Genomic DNA, 19,308 nt, shown 5'->3' with positions numbered 1-19,308 from the left:
TTATAATGTTCATACTAATTGTTATCATTTAAAATATATAGAGATGCAACTGATCTGATATGGAGAGATTTGTTGAGGAAAGGGAAGGGGAGAAGAGTTAGGGCCATGAGGGTAGAGAGAGACAGAGACAGAGAGACAGTGGGAGAGAGAGAGAAATGGAGGGAGGGGATGGCATGCCCAGACTCAGAGAGGGGGAGAGAAACCGAGGCAGACAGAATGCAAGAGAGAGAGGTGGCAGGTTCATCCCTTTATATCTGGTGTGCAGCTGAAGCACACCTGGCACACACCTGGCAACTGCAAGTGATGACATCAGGTTGCTAGGCAACCTAGAGGCAGGCTACTGGATTACCTGTGAACAAACACTAATCAAAGTGACTTATAGACTAGAGCTAATCGCTATTAAATTCCTAAAAGTATTCTCCACAGAGCGGAAAACCCAAGTTCATACAGAAATGTCAAAGCCTTCAAGGAGTCTAGGTGTTTCTTAATTTTCAGATTTATGTATTTTACTGTATGTTTATGAGTGTTTTGCTCATATGTCTGTGCACCATGGTGTTGTGGATGGTTGTGAGCCAACAGCTGGACACACAGACAAAATAGTACATAAGCAAGTATATGAAAACAGTTGTGAGCACTTGAGCAAGAATCTCAAAGGGCAGAGAAGGTGAATCACTGTGTCCCCGTAGGAGTGACATCCCTATTTCAGCCTAAGCCCCTGGGAGAGACAGATGATTTGAGGTCCCCGCAGGGAGTTCCCAAGTCACTGTGTGAGGAAAGTGCACTCCATAGGTAGGGGTGGGGTGGGGGGGGTCAAGTCTCAGACTCAATAATTGGTGTCATTAACTGTGTCCCATCCCACACAGGCCAGCCCTGAGCATCTCATTATTTACTTGGAGTAACCAACGAGTTGGGTGACATCACTGAATCTTTACCCGAAGTTAACCTCTGTCCTATATATATGCTCACCTGACACCCCTCCCCCTCCCCCCACACACAGCAGTACCTTCACAAACACACAATACACCTGCAAAAGCATACCCTCCCCCCCCCCAAAAAAGTAACAGCATATTCAGCAATTTGCTCCCAAGGTCATGATGTAACAGTGGTGGACAAATACATGGGCCTGATCTGAGAGGAGTGGGCAAATGTGTGCCAATGATTTTGAAAGTCACCAAAGAGAAACTCCTAAGGGAAAAGAAATTTCTTGGGAAATGGCTCCAGAATGAGTTCAAGGATATTTAGGATTCAGAGCTGGGCAGAGCTGGGGTTCCCTGGTCAGACATGATAGCCAACTTAGAGAGCTGAAACTATGAAAGACCCTGTGTCCTAAAGCAAGGTGGATATAGTTATACGTGGATCCACACACAAAGTTAATCTCTGTCCCGTAAGTACACACACACACATGTACACACACACACACACACACACACACACACACACACACACACACACCTTTACAGACATACAATACAGCTTCAAAAACACTTTTAAAAGGTGGTTCACATTTTCTATCAAGGATCTGGACATTTCTTCTGCAGAGGTCTAAGACAGAAAGAAAAAAGTTCATTCATTTTTATCCCATGTGTATGAGTGTTTTGTCTGTGTGTTTGTGTGTCTGTGCCATGTTTGTGCAGTGCCCATGGAGGCCAGAAGCCCGCATCAGATCCCCTGGAACCACAGTTACAGAAGGTAGCAAGCAGACTGGCATGGTGGCACAGGCCTTTAATCCCAGCACTGTGGAGGCAGAGGCAGCAGATCTCTGAGTTTGAAGCCAGCCTGGTCTATGGAGCTAGTTCCAGAACAGCCAGCGCTACACAGTGAAATCTTGCCTCAAAAACAAACAGACAAACAAAAGAAAAACCTTCCTTAGGAGGAGAGCTGCTATGTGACAGCAGGGAATCCAACCTGGGTCCTCCAAAAGAGCAGATGATTTTTCTCTCAACCACTGAGTCATCCCTTTAGGCCCTGGAAACAGCTTCTATTGAAAGAAGATTTTGATTGCAAAACTTTCAACAGGGACTTAGGTTCCGGTGACACGGAGCCTTCCTTTCCCACTAGATAGTCATTGTCTTCAGTGGGGAGAAAATACAAGGAAGGAAATTGGGGTGGGAAGGGGGCGGGGCTAGGAGCAGTGGGGAAGGGCCAGGGCAGCAAGCAGCTGGAAATCAGAGAACTTGAGCAGCACCAGGAGGTGATGGGGAAAGGGACCAGGAGGGGCAAATGAGTCTTGTGTGGAGAAGGAAAGAGATAGGGGAAGCTAGAAAGCTCAGGCTGGAGCTCTGAGGGAGACCAAGGGCGTGTGTGACGCTAGAGCAGAGGCAGGGGAACCTGCAAGAGCAAAAAATGACTCAGAGGCACCTACTTTGGTGAGGGCAGGGCAGAAGGCCTAGAAGTGAGGCCCAGCATGCTGTGCGCCTGGACACGTCAGCGTCACCGGGGCGGGAATCTGGACTGGGCGGGTACAAATTTCTCTGATTCTGGCGGCAATCCACAGAGGATCCAGCTGACGGCTCTGATTTATTCTCTGTGTTTCCTGACTCTGTTGCCCAAGGACTTTGAAGGCGCAACTGCTGGTGAGTGAGATGAAGGGACCTAGGGGGTGTGGGAGCCCTGAACCACAATGTCCTGGCCACTCAGTCCACAGTTGTCGCCTCTGTGCGCCATGTGAGCCTGAGGGTGTCAGGGACCTTGGTCCTCTAGGGAGGACTACCAGGATCCGGAGGGATTTGTGGAGGAGACGTGTACAAAAAGGTGGATTAGGAACTGGCATGGCTGGAGTATGGAAGTGCCTGAGTTCACAGCCCAGGAGCCTAGAACCTTCGAGAATCTGTGTGCTGGATCCTCTGCTGGGCAGTCCTGAGGACTCCCTGATTCTCTCTGATTCTCGGAATCTCTTGCCCAGTAGGAAACCAGGTCTCAGGAAGGAACCATGACAGAAGGAGCAACCATCAAGCACAGCCCCTGGTATCTGAGGCTTTTAGTTATGCTGAGCTGTCTAGGGAACACCAAGTCGCTGGTTGGTGAGTTCCTGGGGCGGGGGGGGGGGGGGGGGGGGGCGCGAGGGTTGGGGCATGGAGGAATGACTTGGCTCTAAGCCAGGAAGTTCACAGTCCTAGCTTAACAGGAAGCCCCTGGCCTTTCCCTTCCCCTGGACCATCTCAGAGACAGATGCCAGGCTGTCCCCGGCTCTACCAGACCCAGACTTCAGGACATTGAAGAAGTTAGGGGAACTGTTATGGTGGAAGGACAGGGCAAGGCTAAATGAGTGAAAAGCTCATGGAGCAGAAGAGATGACCTGGTGACCCTGGTCCCCTCAGCACCTCTGGGGTCTGTAAGAAGCCTAGAACCCAGCCACCAGGACTGGATGTGCTGGGCAGAATGAAAGACTCCACCCGAAGGCTGTCTCTCATAGCTCGCTGGGCAGAATGAAAGGCTCCACCAGAAGGCTGTCTCTCACAGCTCCCCTGGCATGCTGTGCTCTGAAGACTGCCTTCCCTGGCATTCCTAGTAAGCCCTCCACCATTCTGGGACCACTGTGCCCTTGAGCTTTCTATCTGATCTTCTCATGGAACCTCTCCAGCAGATCACAATGGATGCTTCCTGGGACAAGGCAGCTACAACCACCCACACCCTTACTTTTTTTTTCTCCTTCCCTTCCATCTCCCTCTCCCCCTCTCCCCCTCTCCCCCTCTCTTCCTACCTCCCTCCCCAGCCACCCTCCCTCCTCCTTCCCCCTCCCTCCTCCCTTATCCCCATTCCTCCTTTCCTCCCTCCCCCTTCTCCCACCCCTTCCCACTCCATCTTCCTCCCTTCCCCCTCCCTTCTTACCCCTCCACCCCTCTCCCTCCATCCTATCTCCCCCCTCTCTCTCCTTCCCCTCCCTCCCCCTCCCCCCTTCCCCCTCCCTCTCCTATTTTCCCTTGTTCCCCCTTCCTCCTTCTCCCCCTCTCTCCTCCATTCCCCCATCCCCCTCCCCCTGCCACCCTTCCCTCCCTCCCCACTTCCCTCCTCCCCCTTCCCCCTTTCCCCCTCCTCCCTATCTCTCCTCCCTTCCCCTTCCTCCTCCATCCTTCCTCCCCACCTTCCCCTCCTTCCATCCCTCTCCCTCCCCTCCTCCTTCCCTCCTCTCCCTTGCCCCTCCTCCCAAGCCCCCTTCATTTCCCCCTGCCCCCTCCTCCCCTCTTTACCCTGCCGCCTCCGCCCCTCCTCCCTTCCTCCATCCCCTACCCTTCTCCTTTCCCCTCCCCATCCTCCTGTCCTCCCCTCTTCCCCTTCCCCCTTCCCTCCCTCCTCACCTCCTTCCCTCCCTCTTCTTTTCCCCCTCCTCCCCTTCCTCCTTCCCCCTCCTCTCCTCTCTCCTTTAACTCTCCCCATCCCATTCCCTTCCCCTTTCCTCCTTCCCCCTTCCCCTTCCTCCTTCCCCCTTCCCCTTCCTCTTCCCTCCCTCTCCCCTTCCTCCTCCTTATCCTCTCCCACCTTCTTCCCTCCCCTCCTCCTCCTCCTCCTCCTTCTTCTTCTTTCTCTCTCTCTCTCTCTCTCTCTCTCTCTCTCTCTCTCTCTCTCTCTCTGCCTTCTCTCCTTGGGTTGCTGCTTTGTTGTAAGGTAAGGCTTCACACTCTAGAATGTGAAACAATCTCTTCTCTCCCTTGGTCTACAAGTGCTGGGATTGCAGGTTTGGGTCACCAGGCTCAGCTTCCATGACTTTTCAACCCAGCCCACCCCTCCTTCCCCACTTTCTCATCTACAAAATGCCTTTTGCTGCTCATCTACCAGGTGGCAATCTGTGCTCATGCCTGAAGACACCTCAGCTAAGTCAGGGGCTGGAACACCTGGTTCTCTATGGAGGAACCTGGCAATGGACCTGGGTGGGGACCTATGGAAGCTTCTGTCCCTGCTCCCAGGCCCCTGTAGTCTACCTCCTGGGTAGGTGGATCAGATAATGGTGTCCATGAGGCAGGAGTGGGGTTTTGGTTCTGTAAATTGACAACACTCTTCCCCCCCCACAAAAAAAAGCTGGCAAGCTTCATCTTTTCTCTCTCTGCATCAAATACTCAATTCTGCATTTCCTGAGATAGCAGCAGAAGGCAACAAGCTGATGAATGAGACAGAAGATTTGTGATCTAAGCCAGATTAGAGTTTATTCTATGTGCTAGTGTTGGTGCCCATCTCCCGAGTGTCTTCAAAAGTCTTGTGACAGCTGCATGTTTCCCAACAGCAGTGGGTTTTATGCTGCCTCAACTCTGGGTCATCTAAATATGATAGGAGAAGGGCTTGGGTTCACAGCTTCATGCTCAATCCATTGGTCCAATTGATTCCTTGAATCCTATAGAACATAGGGGACACTCCTGAAGCCTGAGGTGCTCGCTGAGGGAGAAGTGGCAGCTGACTTGAAAACAGACCTCAATCACTTCCTCTAGATGAGATAAGATTCCCACAAGTTTCCAGGAACAGGAGATGCTCTGTCAGACAGATGTCCTTGTCTCCCTGCTAGGCAACTCTCAACACACAGTGACTTGCTGTGACCCTGCAGCAATATATCACTTCTGGATATCTTGTCTGACTGTGGCTTGTCCACCTAACCACCTAGAGGGAAAGTGCTCACCTCATGAGTATCCCTGAGGCCTGATACCCTTTCTGATAGGCCACAAAGTAAGGCTGCTGTTTCCCAGGGCCCACACCCTAAACCTCAAGCAAGATGCAGAGATGCAGATATGAGAATTAGCCCAGGGGTTTTGGTCAAAGCCACATCCTAGTGACATACTTCCTAAGCAAAGTCACACCTCCTAAACCTACCCAAACAGCTGCCACCAACTTAGGACCAACTACTCAAATACCTGAGCCTATGGAGGACCATCTCATTTAAATCACCAAAGCAGACATCCACAGTAGCGTCTGGGTGTTTACTCCTGAGTGACAGGGCAGGGATAAAGGAGACAGAGGGAACCACTGCACTTGCTGAGGAGATGAGTGGTCCTTCCTTGTTGGGACATGGTCTGTGGGTCTGATTTTGAGGCAGTTTGCTTTTAATTTTTTTTAGATATATTTTTATTTTATGTGCTTAAGATCTTGACTGACTTATGTACCTGTAACATCCATATCTATTCTTGGTGTCCTGGGAAACTAAAACAAGACATAGAATCCTCTAAAGCTGGAGTTACAGGCAATGTTGAGCTACCATGTGGTTGCTAGGAATGAACCTCAATTTTCTGCAAGTGCAAGAGGTACTCTTAATGTTGTGCCATCTCTCTGGCCCCAGTGATTCAGTTTTACACAATGAGCACAGGAGCCTTGGGGTGGCCGCTTTCAGACCTCCGTTCATCTGTTTTGCCTTTAGTTATTAAAGTCCAGCCCCATCTGGGTTGGCAACCATCTATCTGCTTTAGGATCTCTGTGTTCTATTCCTCATGGCCCCTTAAACAGTCAGGCCCCAGGCTGTGTCTTCCTTAGTCCTCACTAGACCACGGTCCTTCATGCTATTGCCTGCTGACAATCAGTCCTGATGGGAGTTTTCTGTGCCATGTTTGTTGGGATTCAGGAATACAGTCCCCTAGCACCACCCCAGCCTTGAGCTGTCATCATCCCTGAGCTCCCAACAGTGCTGGTGCCCTTCTCCTTGGCCATACTCAGGATGTGTCCCAACATGGCTGCTCCTGCATCCCACAGAGCAGCAGGGACTCTGCACATTTCCCAGAACTGTTTGCTGTTCCATCCACTCTGGCACATGAGCTTCTCTGGGCTTTCTCATCACCCCTCTTCTACTCCCAGACTTGACCATCCTAGGTTTTCCTTGTCTCAGAGGGTGGGCCATCCTCTGAGTGGTTCCAGGAAGCCACCACAGGCACGCTGCATTACGTCTGGGGACCTAACATTGTGCGGTTCTACTTTCGTTCTGCTGCTGTGATAAAAACACTCAGGCCAAAAGCAACTGAAAGGAGAAAGAAATTGTCTTTGTCAGTGCTCTGCTGCTGTGAAAAGACACCATGACCATGGCACCTCTTCTCAAAGTAAACATTTAATTGAAGCTTGAGGATGGTTCTAGAGGTTTAGTTCATTATCCTCATGGTGGGGAGCAGGGTGGTACACAGGCAGACATGCTAGCTGACAGTTCTACATCTGGATCCAAACCCAGCAAGAAATAAGAGGCTCTGGGCTTGGAGTGGGCTCTTGGAAACCTCAAAGTCCATCCCTGATGATGCAATCCCGCCAATAAGACCACAGCTAGTCCAAATAGGCCACACTCCTAATCCCTCTCAGCTACTGGCATGCCCTAATGATCAAGCATTCAAACATTTGAGCTTATGTGGGCATTCTGATTCAAACAACCACCATGCACTCCCTGCCCCCAGCAGGCTTGTAGAAATGTAAAAATGCATTCAGTCCAACTTCAGAAATCCCCATATTGTATCACAGTCACAACCCCATTTGAGAGTCCAAAGTTCAAAGTCCCTTTTGAGACTCAGGGCATCCTCTTAGCCGGAACCTCCTGTAAAATTAAAATTCAATAGCAGATCACATACTTCCAACATTCTGTGGCACAGAATATGCATTGCCATTCTGAAAGGGAGGGAAGGGAGCACAGTGAGGAAACAGTGCACTGAAGCAAGATGAAAACCTGAAGGAGAGATAAACCTGTTTTTGTTAGGATCCCAAGTGTGGGATGGGGAACGATCTTGTGAGAGAACAGGTGATGTTAATCCACTAGAACACAAACCGCCTTGTGCAGGAGCTTGATTGTTGCCAGCTGAAAAGATTTGTGAACAGACTCTGGGAGGAGATACATAAATGAGCCCCAAACTGGAGGTAGGGCCTTTGGAGACTTGGCATAGTTTTGGCTGTTCATTGCTCCACTTAGAGACGCTCCTAGAGAGAACAGCGTAAGGGAAGGCTTCAGGACTCTGGCTCCTGCTGAGGTTCCAGGTTCTGGTTACTCCAGGTTCCAGCTGAAGAAATCCTCCTGATTACACCAGGAGAATCATTCCTCGGAACTGATATCCTTATGGTTTTGTTATTGTATTCTTTAATCCTCTTTTCCTATTGTTTCAGTTAGTCGGATTATAAGTGACATATGCTCAGTTAAGTTCATATTAAAATATATTTGTTAAGAAAATTGAGCCTACAAAAATCAGCAGCTCAAACCCCAAACTCTGCATCCCCCATATGTGACGTCATAGTGCTCTTCAGCTCCCTAAACCCTGTCAGCTCTGCTGACTGCAGCACACTTCCCTCCCTTTGGCTGGTTCTGTGCCCCACACCCTGTTATCAGCTCTCCTTGGCAGGTTTCCCATGACTCTGGCATCTCCAAAATCATGGAATCTCCAATGAAATCCAGGCTCCACCTTCATAACGTCAAACAAGGGCATCTATGAGCCTCCATGTAGGGACACCCCTGACATACGCCTGACTTCAGCAGCTTTACGTAGCCCAGAGAGAAGACCTGTCTTGTATCCTTGACTCTAAAGCCAGAACTACGTGGACAAAGCTGCCAAGGTTTTCTGCTTGGTGAGGCTGTGACATGCCTGGCTTGTTCAAATACAAATCAAATTTCTCATTTTGATAGTTTCCTTCATTACTTAACCATTTCTTTCATTCTTTCTGACACTAAAAGTACTTGTGAGACATGTACTCTGGTGCCTCATATTTGACCATGTCCCCTGGAGGGGGAGACCTGGTCGCACTCAGAGGAAAGGTAGCAGGTTACCAAGAAGAGACTTGATACACTATGAGCATATAAAGGGGGAGGAAGTCCCCCTCAGGCACAGTCATCGGGGATGGGAGTAAGGGGAAAATGGGAGGAGGGAAGAATGGGAGATTACAAGGGATGGGATAACCATTGAGATGTACCAAGAATAAATTAATTTTAAATAACTGAAAAAAAAAGGAAAATCTTGAAGAAAAAAAAGTACTTGTGAGATAAATCTACCTGGTGACACTATGTGCACTTGAGGAGTCCTACCAACATAAGAGAGTCAAAGATGGCACAAAAATAAGGATCCAGAGCTGGTGGACCTCTTGAATGGATGACCTTTTGCCCTTCAGATGGATTCTGAGTGTTAAAAAACTATGAGTCTATGGACTCTGCTCCCATGTTGGACCTCACCTGCATATTTCTCTCACGGGTCCAGATCTCAGTTGCAACGTCAGTGTCAAGCATCGTACGACAGCTGGGAAGTGCGTGGTGAATGGATACCTTCTCCTTCAGATTGATAATGAAAGTCAAGACACACTTCTGCATCAACTCATGAAGGGGAAAAATGCCACCAAGGCATGCAGAGATTTGCCCTCCAAAATGAAAAACATTTTAGAAGAGTCTTCCAAGATCACTGGTAAGTATGGGACCGAATGTAAAGCTAGAGGCTATCAATAAGAACCAGGAAGAGCTGAGCAAATGTAGGGAGGGGGCTGTGGGTGCAGCTTCATAAAAGGACTGAATATTGACCCAACCTGCTAGGACATGTTGAGCCAAGGAGGAAAGAAGAACACTGGTCACTAAGTGTGCTAAGTGGTCACTAAGATGATGACTATTCTGTGTGCCATTTGCAGGAGAGAACACAATAAATGTCACCATGCATTCTCAATATAATCAAGGAGAACTCATTGATCCCCGTTGGGCCATCGCCATTGATGGGCAGCCTCCTATTTACTTTTATCCAAGTAACAAGACCTGGAGATGGAGTCACCCTGATGCCAGCAGTACCGTGAAGCAGTGGGAGGCTAACAGCGACCTAACACAAGATCTCTCGACACTCTCCAATGGAGATTTCAGAAAGTGTCTCAGGGTATTGCCAACACACTTGACAGAAAAGCCAAGTAAGTAGTTAGGTAGATCACCACAAGGAAACGTCCACAGGTGGGAAGGGCATGGCCGTTCTCTTGAAAAGTCTGGTGACTTCCCTATGTGGATGTCAACATGTAGCAGAAAATTAGATAGACGGAGGGAGTGATTTCATGGTGGTCTTCCTGTCTGTGGAGCCAGTGAAGACCACAAGGTATTATTTTCTCCACCTAACCTCTCAGTCTTTCTCAGTTGCTATTAACCAGTGTCCTAGGCTCTACATGGCCTTCTAATGAGCCCTAAGTCTGTATACATCACTGTCAGCTTCCAGCTTTTTCTTCTTCTGCTATAGCTGCCCTTCCACCAGCTCCAGCATTATTTTGAAGTCTTCACTATCTTTCTTTCACACAACCAAACACCACCAATTGTGCCAACATCCAGAAACTTCTAACCACAGTAAAAATGCTGTTTGATGGTTCAATAGACATTTACTTTCAACTCTGTAAGGACATCTTACACACACACATCCTATTCATCTCTCTACCCAGGATCTGGTAAAATAGTTCTCACACAGGAGTTCCTTGTGCTGCCTAGAGAGGGAGAAGTTGCTGGTGGAGATGTGCTTTTAGCTTTATCTGAATTGTTTATGATTCTTAAAGGTTCAACAATAAAGACCTTGGATGGCACTCAGGTGACATCTGCCACCCAAACTGCATCTGCCACCAGGTATCTAAACACTACTGCTGTAGTGCTCCTGTGTCTAGTAGGAGGAATAATCATCACTGGAGTGCTCATCTAAATTGGTGTTAACAGATGCCGAAGGAAAAAGGTAAGTAGCAGGCTGGGTTCTCACTCATGTTCTTGGGAGGATTAATCTGGTAAGGACATAAAAGAGGGGTGCCAACAGTCTCCCCAAAGCCACTGCCCATTGTAGAGGCTATCTGTCCCCTAGCATGATGCTCCTTCTTAGTTGTGAGCCCACAATCCACAGTGATGTGGAGATGACTGTTGTTGGGCACAGTAGACTAGCAGGGTCAGCATAGCTACAGTCAGAGGAGGATGGGACAGGAAGTCATCCTGAGGTGACAGAGAGTCCAAGGACCAGGGATCCAAACAAGGGACAAGGAAAATTAAATGAGGTATTCCCTCCTCACAACCCAACAGAAGGTTCCCCAAGACTGTGATTTACGCCTGTCTGCTTTCTGAGGATGACAGGATGCAGCTCGATAATTCTCCTTAACGTCACAGGTGCTGCCCATCCCCTGCTGTGTCTGCCTAGACCATGAAAAGCAACAGTGTGAGATCAATCCTTGATTGCAAACAGGCTTTGTTTTCTTTCAGTTTTGTTTGATATGTGTGTGTGCGTTATATACATGTGTGCACTTCCTATGCATCTGTGTACACAATAGAGATGAAATGAAACCTACCATATTCCCTGTGAAACCATGTCTGTCCGAACCAGCTCTAGTTTGGCAGCCCTTAAGCTCCAATGATACCCCTCTTTTTACCTCATGTATGGATGAAATGTCAGGCACACCCAGCCATGCCCAGCTCTTAACTGGGAGGTTGGAAATTGAAATTCAGATCCTCATTCTCATATAGCAAGTGTCTCCCCACCTGATCCATATTCCCAACCACCCAAAATGAATTCTGTTCATAGTCTGGCTACATGCCCAATCCATGCCCAATCCATGACTTCTGCTCAGACACAAGAGTGTCCATAAACTGAAAGAAACAAACTTCCTTATGCCTCACTTGTAGGACCTGCTGCATAGGCTTTACCCATATCCTTGTCTTGTGTCTTCTTAGTGGTTCTGAACAATTGTAAGGGACATGTGTGAACAATCAGGACTCCCCATTGGTTTTGATTTTTTTTTTGTAACCCACTGAGTGCAATTAGTGCTTCCACCATATGCATGTAGATGTGGACCCAGCAGTAGCCACACTCCCAAAGAGAAATGACCCTCAATCCCCAGCAGCCATCAGCTGCCAATTGCTCCTCAGCTAATGTGGGGTCTCCTGACATCTCCCACACTCATAATGAAATTCCTACTGGCCTGACCTTGTGCAGGTAACTACAGCTGCGCTGAGTTCAAAGTATAATGTCCACTTCATGTCCAGGGGACATGTCACAGCACCCCTCCCCCCCCTCTGGCTCTCACATTCTGTCATCTCTCTCTATTGACTTGCTACCTGAGCATGGAGCTGAGCTAATATCCATGTCCCACTCAGGGCTCAGCACAACAGCCACTTTATCTCAGCACTGTGATCAGGCCTGAGTCTTGAATTAGCTGCTGCCGAGTGCAGGAAAGAGGCCCTTCTGACCAAGGTAGAAAGCATCAAAAGGCCGAGGGTGTCAATGTAAATATCTAGAAGCATTTTGACAGTCAGATAGGACAGCAATAGTAGGTTGCCCACTAGGACCTATGTCAGCTGCGCCATGGGTGTTTAGAGGTTTACAGAACCAGGCATGAATCCCCTCTTGTGGATCAGGTCTTAGAGTCAACCAGGAAGAAATAGTCACACCGCCACCCCTTCCCTTCTATAACAGCCATGGTGTTTCTTGTTTAAGGTTTTCATTGCAGATACTAGAATCCTTAGCTACAATGGTCTTAGAATTTATGTTAAAAGTCTGAGGTCGGGGATGGTGCGATGGCTCAGCAGGTCAAATCATTTCCTGGGAAAGACTAACTACCTAGCTTCACTCAGGACATGCAAATACACAATGAACAGAAAGAACTGACTCAAAAGTTGTCCTCTGTACACACACACACACACACACACACACACACACACACACACACACACAATCGCCCACATACAAAATAAAATAAGATACAAATAAAACTACCATGTGACCCAGCTATGCAATTCCAGGGTATACATCTGACAGTCTGTGCATCAACGTTCACATGGAATATTCTTAATTAAAGTCTACACATTTTCTGGCATCATATTAAATGGGCACTCTCCTGTCATGTCAGCACTTGATAGATGGAAGCAGGAAGATTGGGAAATAAAGTCATCTTTGGGAACATAGTGAGTTCGAGGTCAGAGTGGCTTGCCCAGACCCTGCCACAGTACGACAACACGGGAAGAACAATTCCGGCATGCGTTTGTGCACAGACACAAAACTCAGCGAATAACAGTAGCAAATCTTATACCTAGGGCCAAGTCTGCACAGTAGTAGCTCCTGGCTTAGGACAGCCCTTAAGACAAAGTGATCACACTGAGGAGACTATTTGAGGAGTTAGCACTGTGGAACAGACCTGTAGTCCCAGCACTCAGGAGACTGAGGCAGAAGGATCACAAGTTCAAGGTCAGCCTGGGCTGCACAGTCCGATCTTGTCAAAAGAACAACAACAAACAAGCAAACAAGCAAACCAAAATCCACTCATTTAACTTGGTCACTCTATGTAGCCACAATTCAGTGCATGTGGAACTATGATCCCAATGTCACTGTCCTCTGCAGTTGAGGTCACCTGTGTTTATGCAGAGCTCTCGCCTCCATCATTGTTAGCTTCTGTGATACACAATCTAGAGGTCAGAACACAGAATTGGGGTGAATGGTCCTATGTTCTAACTACTTTAATGTGGTCTAACATTTTTCCTGTCAGTTTGGTGTGGTTAAAAATTACATCCAATATCAGTAGACATATTAGATATTAAAGTTATGTGATGGTTTTAGGATAATTTCATTGCATAAAGAAATCTACATCTATCTCCGTGTATATTTGCTCAGACCTCCTATTCCAGTGCGTGGAAAGCTGGGGCAGGAGGACGGCCACAGGGTTGAAGGCTGTTGTGGGTCATTTCCTAAGCTCAAGGCCAGCTCGGGGGATGAAGAGAATCCCTGTCTCAAACCATAAAGGAGCTTGGAGCAGCAGAAGATCTAGAAGGAAACGAGAGGGAAAAGGGCTGAGCCACCTAGTTCTGTGGCCTGTAATGTGGGGGTGTCTGGGAAATGAAGGGGAGTGGGGTGCTGTAGCTGGATGCCCAGGAGCCCACTCTAATCCACACCCCTTTTTATCAGCAGGAGCTCCTGATGATCCTTTGGCTCTGTAGTCTGACCTGCAGTCCTCGTCGTCATTAGCGGTGCTGGGTGACTCTGGAACATCGCCTGTGGCTTCTTTGGCAAAGGATGCAAACGCATTTCTGATGGTATCTCTGAAATCTGTGCTGTGACTTGGGACCAGACCGGTGGGAAAACCCTGAGACCGATGGCACCAGAGCCTCACGCACCAGGGCATCAAAGTGCAGGAGGCTGTTGCCATCAGGGACCACTTCCTGCTTTGTTCCTTCTCCTTTCTCATCCTTCCATGACAGCTTTGTGGGCATCAAGCTGGGCCTGCTCTAAATTACTCCTCACTGTTCAAGACAGTGACTTTCCCCAGGCAACTCCATTTGGCTCCCTTTTGAGTGCACTGCAGGGTTGGATGACAGGACACCCCACTTTGCACACAGACACATACCTGCCCAGGACCATGCATGATACAAAGTTTAATACGTAACTTAATCCTAAAAGTACACCACCTCATCTATACTTATCAAAATAGGTTGGAAGCAGTGAGCACATGTGCGAATCAAAACCATATCAGAGATGCAGGACTGAGGATTTCTCTCACCCTCACCTGGACTCTGAAAAGGTCACCCCAGCCCCTCACTGGTTATGGCCCTCACAAACTTGGCGTCTGGTTGTGTCAGGGAACCTGCAGGCAGAGAACGCCTGCCATCCTAAGGCCTCAGCTCCATCCACACTGCTAGTGCCTCCTCCTTGAATCCCCGCTGGCCGTTCATCTGCTGCTCCATGCCAATGCGCTTCTGCACCTCACGGGCTGGACCCTGTGGTCCTGCACCTCACCCCTGCGGCTGCACGCTGTCCTGTGCTTGTGCAGCCTGCAGCCCTGCAGCTGTGAGCTTCCTTCACAGCTCATCTAAGGCTGCAGTGAGCCTCTCTGTGTGTCCATTGTCCCTCTGTCTCTGCCTCCAGTCTGGTCTCTTTACACTCTAATGACAAGGCCTTCACTCTTTTGAAGCCATACTGTGATCTAAGCGTATATGATATCTATATAGTGTACAATGTGTGATCTGAGAGGTAGTAATTCAGGCTGGACTAAAAGTGCTGTCTAGGCTAGGGGCCAATTCAAAGGTCATTGGACATGCTTGGAAATTACATCGAGTGACTTGGGTGGAGATTATAAATTAATACTCACCTGTGTGAGCGCTAATTTCCTGGCATTGCTCACAAGATTTTACTCATAATTTTAGAAATCTAATGAGTAAACAATCCAGTGGTAAAAAAAATTGGAAATACATAAATTTTTTCAGACAAATGAAATGTCTGGTGCAAGAAATAAAATTCAGAGTCCATACCAAATACTGGCCAGCAGAGACTAAGCCTGCTCCACCGGCCAATGCCTGCCTCGCAGCACAGTGTCATCTCCTACTACTTAGGGTGACATCTGGCCTAGGTCTTAGGTGCAGGGGAGCCTTCCATCCAGCCCTTTTAGGAGTGGGTTAGCAAAAGTAAATAACAAAGCAAAAAAGAAAACAGTGAGCAAACCTCAGATCACACATGTATGATTATTTAAATATAGGACGGATGTAAAATTATACTATACTAAGAATTTCTACTGTAGGAAAGAATCCAAGAAAAGCGTCAGCTTAGGTAAGAAAGGTGAGTGACAGACTACAGAAAAGATAAAGCCTAGACACTGCTGCCTCTGTTGATCCACAGGGCACACAGAGCCCGAGGCTAGGAACAGGTGACAATAACAGTAAAATTCCTGAAAGACACTGTCATGCCACGAACTACAAGGGGTCCATGACCTATAGGCACAGAGATGTTACATTCCACAGAATGAAATGATAAAAATAGTTTAGCGAGGAACAAGGGACAAAGGGCTAGCTCAGTCATATTATGCTTTGGTTGGTTGTTGTTGGTCTTGTCCCCCACAAGCATGAGGACCTGAGCTCTGTCCTCACTGTGTTGACACATGCTCACAATCTCAGTGTCCAGAACAGAGAGAGAGAGAAAGGGGAGGGGGAGTGCATCTCTGGGGCTTCCTCACCATCCAGACTACTAGAATTGGTGAATTCCAGTAGAGACTAGTGCAAAGCACAGTGTGCATAGCACCCCGAGGGATGACATCCAAAGGTATGCTTTAGTCTCCCTGAACAAGCACACACACATGTGTATATACACACACGAAAAAGTCAGGTACTGTGGACCAAAACACAGTTAGTGACTTCTGAAGACACAATACTCCTGTAAGCGAATGGGGTTTCTGATACTAGTTACGAGATATTACCTAGCCTTTACTTTTGGGCCATTTTTATGTTCGTATTCGAATACCTGAGAGGGGGACAGCTCATATCTTCTGGGATAATGAGTCTCTCATTAGTGCTGTTGTTCAACCACTGGCCTGAGGGGCCAGCATTATGTAGGAGTCCCCCCTACTTATATGAACTATCGCGACAAACCGAGGCAGACTCCAAGCCTGATTATTTACAGAGCATAGTTTGCTTTTATTTTCGAGGGAGGGATTCTTTGAATCTGCATTTCTGCCCTCACAGATCAGCAGATCATTCGCGGACAGATGATGTAGATGGCTTCGTTTGGGAAGGGCTCTCTTTATTGCTGAGAATTGGGGTGCTGAGAGCCCTGGCTGGGGTTGCTGAGCTGTCATGGGATGATAGACCATAACACTTAACAGGGGATTGACCTACATTTTGGAGAAGGGGAAGGTGGTTGTTACTTGAGGTTGAAGGCCAGTCTGTGACGTCACTCAGAGGTCAAGAGGTCCTCAGTGCTGACAAATAGGCGCTGGTGCACAAGATAGTGATGGGCCGCTCTGCCACAGTTCTAGCTCCATCTTCATGGCTTCTAATCTAGAAGGTAAAGATCACACTGGAAGACTAAGTGAGACTGGCCAAAGGCACCACAGAATTAAAACAAAAAAAACAAGTTGCGAGCAGGAATAAAGAGTTGTAGGTCACAGCGATTAAAGTGTGACACCGCCCTTTGGAGGTTTCAGGACAGGCAGAAAGTATGACAATAGTGACTGAGGAGGATAAGAAATCCCAGAAATGTAGAAGTTAGCGGTTCCTAACTTGACGCAAGGACCTCAGATTATAGTTACTCATTAGAGTCTGGGGGTGTTTGATGCTATATTGCACCAAACTTTCACGGAAATAATAAACTAAAATATCCAGGTGACTCCCAGGAATGAGATGGTTGAGCCTTTGCGGGAGGGATTTGGAAGACGTCATAGGAGCTGGCCCAGACATCTCCCATGGCCTTGCATCCTGTGGAATAAATTTAGGGTAAACTTACAGCCATGGCTTTATAACTGGACCTTATCCTGACAATGTGGGGTCAGAGTTTGAGCTGTCCTTATGGTTGTATTCAGTGACAGCCTTGATCATCTGTCCAATTATAAACTGAGACACAGGAGTCTCTGCATCTCCTAAGAGGCTAGTGTGGAGGGAAAGCCTCCTGTACATGCTTCAGAGGGCTTGACAGGCTCAGAGCTGGGAATATTCAGGATTTATTAGAATGTAGAGAGCTTTAGGAACTTCTCCCAGCTGAACCAGTTATATGTTTTTGTTGGGTATTTTAGACCATGTAGATAACCAGCAACATCTATTGTTGTTGGCAGTTGTACCTTAAGGGATTACTTTTAGTGATACTGAAGAGTGTCAGGGGCCTATTTTCTTTAGTTTTCCTCCAATGGTCATCATCTGGACAAAGGGCATCTTTCTGTCAGATGACCCAAAGCTCAAGCTCTGGGGTCCCCATGGCCTCTCTGAAGCTGTGAGGTTCTGCTAGTGCTGTCCCATTGTCCTCTACACTGGGACATGGCCACCTGGAGGTGAAGTGAAAATATTACCTGTCAGTCCAGCCCTTGATCCTCAAGGCTTTGGGCCTCCAGTCATGGCTGTTGAAAACTCAGGAAGTTACACTAGACTTGAAAAACAAATAGCGGGTTTAATCTGTTAACATAACTTTCATGAGTGACCAGCTCACAACACATGATACCTATGAATGTGGCTAAATTAAGTTCTGGGACTTCCTTAATATGGTGTGAGTCAGTATTGCAAATATTTTTTGGTAACTGGATTGTATGGTCCTTAAGCATGAATTATGGAAATAACTTTGTGTCACAACATCTAGACACTTCTGATGAGTAAATATTAACAAAACAAATTTTACATCAATTTTGATTCTGGTAATAATCCATTTTTACCAAGTTAAAATCATAACAAACTCAGAAGAAATTACAAGCAATTATCTTGACAAAGCATAAACAAGAAAAGCAAGCCTTTTTTTAAAAACCCAAATCCTTCTTACCCATAAGCACATACTTTCCATCAGAAATGAGTCTCTTTGCCTATACACAGGCATTTCCATTTTTTTCTTAGCTGTTTTCTTCCTTTGCTAAGTTTCTGGTGTAAGTTAGGCTTCTTGTTTTCCTGGGAGGTATAAAACCCTGAACACAGCAAACCTCTCCATATTTTGTCTTTTATAAAACAGGTATAGAGGCTCAGTATTATCAACTTTTGCAATGTCGTTGACTAACGTACCTTTTTTGTGCCTAGTTTCAATATCTTTGTTACACTGTTTGTATAATGCTGATATTTTCTTTATGTTTCACATTTTTAAAGTGACCCAGTGTGTTAGATTTGTTTGTATCTTATGAAATAAATGAAATTTGAACTAAGCTTGCATATTCCCTTGCTTATCAGACAATTTAAGTCAAATCCTTTAAAAGAACATCATCATGGAAACACACCACATAACATCTATCTGAAGGTGGAGAACAAATACATCAAAGCAAAGACACAGACAAACAGCTGGGTCAGGCCACAAAACAACACAAACACTGTTGCATGTGTGACCAGAAGTTCCCCCCAAAAGAAGTGCACCCACAAAACCAATTGACTAAGTAGAGCTTTAGTGATGTGCGGTGATGGTGTGCCATGCCACAGGCACCAATACATACTGTCTTGGGCCATATTTATCCCCCTAGGACCCATTTATTGCCTATTTTCATATGTAACTTTACATTTTTGTGACAATTAAATGTCTTTAGAATGCATGAACAGACCCTGTACGTTTTCCCAACCAGGAACCTCACAGCTCTGAGAGGAAGCCTCCTCAACAGAAACAATGCAGCTCCCAGGGAAGGGTTGCTCCTAAACCCCAGGAACTGAGGAGCCTTGGAACCTAAACCATTTTCATTTCTCCTTCTTCTTCTTCTTCTTCTTCTTCTTCTTCTTCTTCTTCTTCTTCTTCTTCTTCTTCCTCCTCCTCCTCCTCCTCCTCCTCCTCCTCCTCTTCCTCTTCCTCTTCCTCTTCCTCTTCCTCTTCCTCTTCTTCTTCTTCTTCTTCTTCTTCTTCTTCTTCTTCTCTTCTTCTTCTGTAAGACTGAGACCTCCAGAGAGATCTCTAGTCTATACCCGGAGTCCCCAGAGAGAAACAGAGTCCAATGTCGATGCAATACACACAGGAATTTTATTGAATCGATGCACAT

General features: G+C 47.1%; 1 protein-coding gene across 2 annotated transcripts; it reads left to right on the top strand.

Moving 5' to 3' along the window:
* Positions 1–8,980: 8,980 nt before the first annotated feature.
* Positions 8,981–18,491, top strand: LOC311594255 (histocompatibility antigen 60b-like). 2 transcript variants are annotated; one of them, XM_084775847.1, is made up of 4 exons: positions 8,981–9,323; positions 9,541–9,807; positions 10,432–10,601; positions 13,809–18,491. In XM_084775847.1, the coding sequence occupies exons 1-3, from the start codon at positions 9,239–9,241 to the stop codon at positions 10,569–10,571; spliced, it is 492 nt and encodes a 163-aa protein (XP_084631973.1). In that variant the 5' UTR covers positions 8,981–9,238; the 3' UTR covers positions 10,572–10,601; positions 13,809–18,491. The 2 variants fall into 2 exon arrangements, with proteins under 2 accessions (XP_084631973.1, XP_084631972.1); XM_084775846.1 differs by having other exon boundaries at positions 8,982–9,323; positions 13,806–18,491.
* The last annotated feature ends 817 nt before the right edge of the window (positions 18,492–19,308 follow it).

The sequence above is a fragment of the Acomys minous genome, assembly GCF_964271855.1.
Source record: "Acomys minous genome assembly, chromosome: 3".
In the NCBI taxonomy this organism is placed as follows: Eukaryota; Metazoa; Chordata; class Mammalia; order Rodentia; family Muridae; genus Acomys; species Acomys minous.
This window is presented reverse-complemented; position numbering and strand designations above follow the sequence as displayed.

Coding starts and splice junctions, on each gene's coding strand:
- LOC311594255 (XM_084775847.1), top strand. CDS start 9,239: ATGAAGGGGAAAAATGCCACCAAGGCATGCAGAGATTTGCCCTCCAAA. Junction 9,324..9,540: donor AGAGTCTTCCAAGATCACTG/GTAAGTATGGGA, acceptor TGCCATTTGCAG/GAGAGAACACAATAAATGTC. Junction 9,808..10,431: donor ACACTTGACAGAAAAGCCAA/GTAAGTAGTTAG, acceptor TGATTCTTAAAG/GTTCAACAATAAAGACCTTG.